Below are 7,422 nucleotides of genomic sequence, written 5' to 3' on the forward strand. Positions count from 1 at the left end.
TATAAAGCCCTTTGAGACAAACTGTTTGTACAAACAGGCTATACAAATAAAATTGTCTTGCCTTGTCTTAACCAATAAAGTGTGAAGATGGGATTTATTCCAGTGCGAAAACACATTTTAATGAACTAGAAAGTGTCACCTTTCAAATGATGTTTCATACATGTATTTGGGCCTTCTGTCAGTTCTACTGTCATAAGCTTTGGCACTTGGGTATGCTGAACTGTATTAAACTGTTTTGTAAATAGGATGATGATAGTAAGATCACACAGACTAGCAGTCACAAACTGAAAGCTTTACATTCATTTTTCAACAACATATTCTTTTCCGACATATTTTCATCAAATGTTTAGCTGTGTATTTACTGAATTTACTCTCATTCCCTAACTTCTTACATCAAACTGACCTGACTGGAGCCAGGCTGCAGTATCTGAAGTGTAACAATGTGTTTAATAGCTTTTCTGAACCAGGGATAGAAAAAAACATATATTACAGGGTTCAGGCAAGAGTTGAAATATACCAGCCAACTTTCAATGGCTGCATTTGATGACCCCACCATGTTGTTCACAGCTGCAAGAGCAAGGCAATAATATGGACACGAGCACAGAATAAACACAACTACTACAATACCCAGAGTCCTCGCTGCTTTGATTTCAGATTTCTTGCTTTTCACATTTTCTGAACGCTTAAGTGTGACAGCTGCAATGTGAGAGCGCATGGCACGAGCCTGAGACACAGCCACCACAAATACTCTCAGATACAGAAGTGTAATGACTAAAATGGGGGCTAAAAAGGTCACAACAAGGTCAACAATTCCATCAGCTTCATTATTTATGACTACACACTCTCCATGACAGACTCTATACTTGTCTGGTTGTTTGAAGAAATCTCTCATTATCCAACTACTGTGCACAGCAGAAAACATCCAACACAGACAAACACAGAGTTGAACTCTCCTCAGAGTAACTTTGGTGGAGTAAAACATGGGGTCACAAATTGCCACATAGCGGTCAACTGATACAAGCACCATGTTTCCTACTGAAACACTGATAGTGAGGAAAGCTAAAAAGTAAACCACAGCACACATAACATCACCCAGGATCCAGCAGCCTCGCATGAGAAGGATTTCAGACGGCATCTGCATCAAACCAACAAGGAAGTCTCCAACAGCCAGAGAGAGGAGGAGGAGGTTGGTGGTGGTGTGGAGCTGCCTGAAAAGAGAGAACATCAACAGTGAGCACATCCAGCAGTTGTTAGAATAAGTGTTAAAAGCAGTCAGATGATCTGTACTGCAATAATATACATAAATACATAAAAGCATTACAGTTGTAAGAACATTTTCATAACCAGTGTCTATTCATCACAACCCCAGACAAGAAAGCATTGTTTGCATGTATCATTCATCGTTTAAAGAATGATCAATCATGGTTATAATTAAGTTTCAAAGTAACAATATCTGCTTCTAAATAGGAATAGATGCCCAACTCAAAGCCATTATCATGAATCTAAATGGAACAAAAAGTTTCACTATGTTGCATTAATAGAACCAAAAACCATGCAGAGAAATATTATCTCTACCTGAAGTGGGAGATAGAGATGATGACCAGCAAGTTCAGAACTACAGGGAGCACAGTGATGAGGGACAGCAGACTGTAAATAAGTGTAGCCTCAGTCGGTGAGGGCATTGTGCTCCTGCAGGAGTTGTTGAGCTGGGAAAAGCAGAGTTCATCTTCCTCCAGGGCCTCCATATTCAGAGAGGAGAAGCTGCTGAGCTCTGACAGCTCTCTGTGTAAAACTGTTATTCATAGCTGATTTATATCTTTCCTTCCACTCCTTTATTCAACTATTATCCTCTCAGAATTAAGAGTATGTCATACTGTGTTCTTATCTATCAATCTATAAAGCTTCTACCAGCTCTGCTCGTGCACTTCATACAAGGTTGAGTTCTGTTTCCAGTCCAAGGCCCAAATCCAATCCACCCCCTAAAGACTCAAGCCCTGAACCCACTGACTTACTGACGTCAGCTGTAAATGGTTGAGTGAGAGTCTGTGAGGGTCCAGATGCTGTAAACAGGAATGGAACAGCACTTAACCACTTTCACGACATGTTACCTTGACAACAAAATGTTGCTGAGTCTGTCCGGTCTGGGACTGATCATTTAGCGTTTACTTTCAACACACACAAGGTGTGTGAGGGACAGACTAAAAAAACAAATGTTCTTGTATCAGATCTGACCAGATCATCATCAATAATTACAAACTACACACAGTTGTGACAAGCAACGTTACTGTCAGTAAGCTTCTTATTTTATTTTTTCTTCCATTAACAATAAAGTAACCTGGAAGCTCTCTCCGTCTACATGTGTTTATTTACTTTTTGTTAAAGGGACAACGAGGAGTTTCTATTTGGTTATTAAAAAGTCTCACGTTAATGTGGATGAATCTATGCTACCCACACTTGTTAATGGGCCCATTTTCGATAAACATATCGTTTTGTCTCTATCGTTATTTTGTTATTATGAGTGGTGGTGGAAATGCTGGTCGAGCCGACCAGCGTTTTTTACTTCCGGTTTCGTGGCGAGTCATGTTAATAACGCCGCCGAATTGCCCTTTATGGTCGGAACTACGACGGTATCTGAACCTCTTTGAACCTCTGACTTTAATTCTTGATGAATGAAAACATGAGTCTGTCTTGCGCCGGTCAAAGAATTTCACGGTGCGCGCGGAGGCTCATAAATGTAGTGTGAAAACGCTTCCCTTTTCCAAAACTCCTCATTGTCCCTTTAAAACACTCGCGTTCCAACAGCATCCCCAGTATTTTACTCCGCAACACTATGAACTATGGGTAATTTCCTTACCCAAAGTCAGCATCATATGCTGCAGCATCGAAGTACAGTGGGTACTAGTTTCATTTGGACGATTTCACGTGAGATTCACGCGTGAGTCACGGGAGAGTCACACAGATTTTTTGTAGAGGAGTAATTGTGTTTTCACCAGAAGCTGCAATGTGCCCAAACAACCGACAGGTGGCATCTGTGAAACATTCAATAACTGGGTCGGGTCGGACCACGGGCTTCTTTTTTTCCACTTCTTCCTCACAGGAGAAATGAGGTGTGCGCTGCGCGGGGACAGCTCTCCATTCTGACACACCTCCACTTCGACACCCCGCTGTTCCAAAATACCCCCACTTCGAAACACAGCTGTTCCGACACCCTCCCCCCCGCAGCTGTCCAATGTCCAAGGTGCTGAACCGCGTGAAGTTGTTTACATTCTGTTTTGCGGCTTGTCTGTGAAACGTGCGCTGCTCAGGGACTGGGGAAATCTGTCCCACTTGCTTTCTCCCCGTCTCCGTTGTTGGAGATCTCCACACAAAATACACTCCCCCCCCCCCCCCCCCCCCTGCTCCGCTCGAGCGCGGCTGAACCCGGCTTGAGCTCACACGGGCGCGAGGCTGCTGCAGCCGCCGCTCGTGCTGACAGCTGACTGAGGGAGATGCTTTGGTTGGGCTTAGGCAATGAAGAAAGGAGTTGGTTAAGTTTAGTAAAAAGACCAGGTAGAGGCTAGACAGGCCAGAAGCATAATAAACATTAGGCTATATGTCATTAATATGACTATTTCCTTGTTTTGCAATTAATTATGCACATGATCCGTTTGACCCCAAAAAGGAAAAAAGGATCAATGCACACTGCGCACTGGGGGTTTCCCCCAAATAGCCTTTTCGGAATAGCGGGGTCTTTAGAAAAAATAGAAAACCCCGCTATTACGATGAATGGAAGTCTATTGTCGGAAAGGCGGGGCTTCGGAAAGGCGGGGTGTAACCGCGCTGCGCTGCGGTCACCTCGCTTCTCTCTGACGCGTCGGTGCTCTGTTTGTGATTTGTCTGCTGCCTTGAATCCGCCCTTTATACGTGCGCGTTCACAGATTCACAGTAAGACAAACCAGGGTTGAGTTACCGAGTTGATAACCAGCGTCGTGGTACCGCTGATCTGGAGTGACAGTGTTGTGAAAATCGCTATGAACTGGTGCTCTGGTTTTTAGGTGCTCTGCAATCTCAAAGAAAATGGATTGATTGATTTTTACTAAACAAAATGAAACAAAAACAATATTATATTAATATATTGTTGTAACATAATCCAGGGGAAAAAAGGCTTACAAACATGGACCAAAACGGCTCAGATACGCACTACACATCTTATGAACGTGATGTAAAGTAATAACTTTATTTTTTATATATATTTTTTGAATGCAACCTCTAAAACTAGAATGAAAAATATTTTACTAGGTTCCACCTTCTCGGCTCTATTGAAAGTAATGAGTTTAATAGACATATTAGCAATGACCAATAGGTGTGCTTGTAATAATTGCTTTGACGACAGCTGGACACAATGTAACACATTAGCGACACATTAACATCCTCTTTATTCTCTGACCAATGGGTGTGTTTGTGGATACTTCACTCAAGTACATTGTCAGACAGAAGTCCTGCCCCCCACAGTAGGCTACTTCACACAGCTGTTTGCTTTGAACAGAAAAACTACAGTAGCTCTCCTCACACTTTTCAGTTCATAGTCTAAGTGAAGAAATTTTGTCGTTTCATGTAATAAATTTCACATGTAAGGGGAGCTGAACATACAGCCTCCATTCAGAACTCCAAGACACAGGCATGCGTAAAACACAGATTGAGACCACTTCATGATGTTTAGTTTTTTTTTTAGTTCATTTTCGTTTCTTTTGGATTTTTGTGCGTATTACTGAGCCGTTTTGGTCCATGTTTGTAAGCCCTTTTCCCCCTGCATTATTTTTTCTAAAGTTGCAACAATATAGTAATATAATATAGGCCTGGCCTATATTGTTTTCGTTTCATTTCGTTAAGTAAAAATCAATCAATCCGTTTTCTTTGAAACTATGAGATTGTAGAGCAATGGGGTGCTCACCATTAGCAAATAAGTACATTACAATATCACGGAAAAGTCAATTTCCAGTAGTTCAACCCCAACCAAGTATTGAGTGCATATAGATGGACATAGTTTTCAGAAGGCCAACATTTCTATATTAAAAATGCTTAAAAAAAAAAAATTCCTTTGCAATATTTCCATTTTGGGGATACTGATTTTTAGGTCTTCACTGAATGTTAGTCATAATTATTACTATTAAAATAAACTGAATAAATAAAGACATGGGATGTTTCATTCAGTGTGTAATGGACATATAGGCCTATATAATGTGTTAGTTTCACTTTTTGAATTGAACACATTCTACATCGCAGAGGCGACGTCTTTCCACTTACTAGGGGTTCCTTCACCTCTGAAACGGGGCAGAGCTCCGTGGAAACACCTGCCTGACACAGCAACGTAGGGAACCGTGCATGTCCACGGCGCACAGCTCCACGGACATGCAGGGGGGGAAAAAACGGTGTCGCCGTCGCATCGACTGCACGCGGCTATGCGCCGCTTTAATGAGCGCGCATGTCTCGCGTCTACATTGGAGGTAGGCTGTTACCAGTATAATCAGACAACCATGAATGAGTTCGCCTCAGTTTCACGTGATTGTCACTGTCAGCCTGTTAGAAAAACATTTTACTGACCCCAGCTGAGACGCTGAGACCCCCCTCCCCAAAAAACAAAAACTCTTCGGATCTGAACGATTCACACAAGTCACCTAATTGGTCATGAAAAAAGCGAGTTTCGCTTTTCGGCGCGGTGTTTGCATCCCTGCTGTTAACAAAATCAGCATCTAATCTGTCCCTTCAAATTGTGTGTTTGGAGCAGCTGCTGACAGATGTGTATTAATGCTCCGCTCGTGAGTCCAGCCGCATCGGGTCCAGGCTGCTGGCACGGACGAAACAGCTTAGAAACTGTTTAAACGAGCGATCGTCCGCTGAGTGGATTGTTACATTCACCAGAACTTGCTGAAAATAGATATGAGACAATTTGCTCAAACTTGGAGCCAGACCCGGCCAGGCTACAGGAGAGATCAAAAATATGGAGGGGTCCAGGACCCCCAAAAGGTTGAGAACCACTGACCCTGTTGAACGTAGGTTACTGTAACCACTGTGATACAATAAAAAACAACAACATGGATCTGATTCACCGGCGTAGCGGTCCCTCTCTCCATTCACTCTCTAGCTCTCTCGACCACAGCTGCAAATTAAGTAGCCTATGGCCTATGAACAGCGCCACTCTCCATTGCAGCTACGTTGTGGTCAAACGTGGAATTATCCCAAAATCTTTTGAGCTGCATCTCAGTACGATGCTTCCACCTAGTGGCTACAATGTGACCTACAATTTCACGCAACGCGTGAATCACGCTTTCCGTGAAGGAAACGTCCAAATGAAACTAGTACCCACTGTAAGTCAGCTTCGGTGCTGACTTACGGTAAACGGGCAGAAAGGGTTCATTCACTGACTCACTGACTTGATGATATATGTATGACAAATATTCTTATTCTGTGGGTAATGGGGGCGGGACTAGATAAGCTTTTGCTTCTCCCGCTTTCCCTTTCGGCCATGTGTATTGTATTATTTGAACGAAGATGATGAAGTGTGATGATGATGATTTAAATTGACATGCCCGAAATAAACAAATTGATTGATTGATTGATTGATTGATCTGACAATGGAACAGCCCTCACACACTCACGGACTTCCCGTGAACGCGACTCTAAAGCCATGGTCTATGCTTCCACGTTCCGTCGACGGCATACCTATGGCGTAAACCCGACGCCATCATTGAGCATTCGAAGTTATGCGTCGAGGGAACACGTTGCTCTGCAATTCACGTGTCAAGTGTCTTTGTGTGGTATCGGTTTCCTTGGTCTTCTTCCAGTCACAGTAAACAATGGCAACTGAAAAACAAATGCTTTTATTGCAAATGTTGAAGCGCAGGCGACGAAGAAGACGTTTGTAGAGGTGGACTGTCCGACCACTAAACCAGTCGAGGCTGAGATCGGGTGAATTTACCACACTGACGTTCTGAGCGGATCAATCACAGTCCTTGCGGTTCGCGTCACTATGCACCAACGCGACGCGGAGTCAGGATTTTTTGGAGGTGCGCGTCAGGCTATGGCATAGGGGTCCACGTCGACTAAGTAGCTATGCCGTCGCCGCGACGCAGAACCATAAACCAGGCTTAAGTCAGTGAGTTCATAAAGGGTCAGATTGGAATTGGGCCCAACTCTGAAGGCAGTTGAAAAAGTTTGACGTCTTCAAAATGGAGAACACTTTGACCATCTAAAGCAGCAGTTCCCAAACTTCTTTGGCTGCACTGCCAATGCCCAACACAGGAGAAAAAAAAGAAAGGCAAAGGCCTGTTAGGGGGGGTGGGAGGGGGGTGCAACATACTTTCAGACACTGAGTCTGTTTCCATTGGTTATGGCTACAGCAGGCAGGATAGCATTAGCTTGCCCATTGTTACCTATGACTGCACA

General features: G+C 43.3%; 1 protein-coding gene across 1 annotated transcript; it reads right to left on the reverse strand.

Moving 5' to 3' along the window:
* Positions 1-388: 388 nt before the first annotated feature.
* LOC146965444 (trace amine-associated receptor 13c-like) lies at positions 389-1,745 on the reverse strand. The gene is made up of 2 exons (XM_085764789.1): positions 1,576-1,745; positions 389-1,208 (listed from the first exon to the last, which is right to left on the reverse strand). The coding sequence occupies exons 1-2, from the start codon at positions 1,743-1,745 to the stop codon at positions 389-391; spliced, it is 990 nt and encodes a 329-aa protein (XP_085620915.1).
* Between the last annotated feature and the right edge of the window lie 5,677 nt (positions 1,746-7,422).

Source organism: Trachurus japonicus, chromosome 21, assembly GCF_045865225.1.
Source record: "Trachurus japonicus isolate A0001 chromosome 21, Traja_1.0".
NCBI lineage: Eukaryota > Metazoa > Chordata > Actinopteri > Carangiformes > Carangidae > Trachurus > Trachurus japonicus.

Excerpts from the sequence above, each read along its gene's own strand:
- LOC146965444 (XM_085764789.1), bottom strand. The coding sequence starts at position 1,745 with ATGGAGGCCCTGGAGGAAGATGAACTCTGCTTTTCCCAGCTCAACAAC. Across the intron at positions 1,209-1,575 it reads ATCTCTATCTCCCACTTCAG|GCAGCTCCACACCACCACCA; the intron begins GTAGAGATAATA and ends CTCTCTTTTCAG.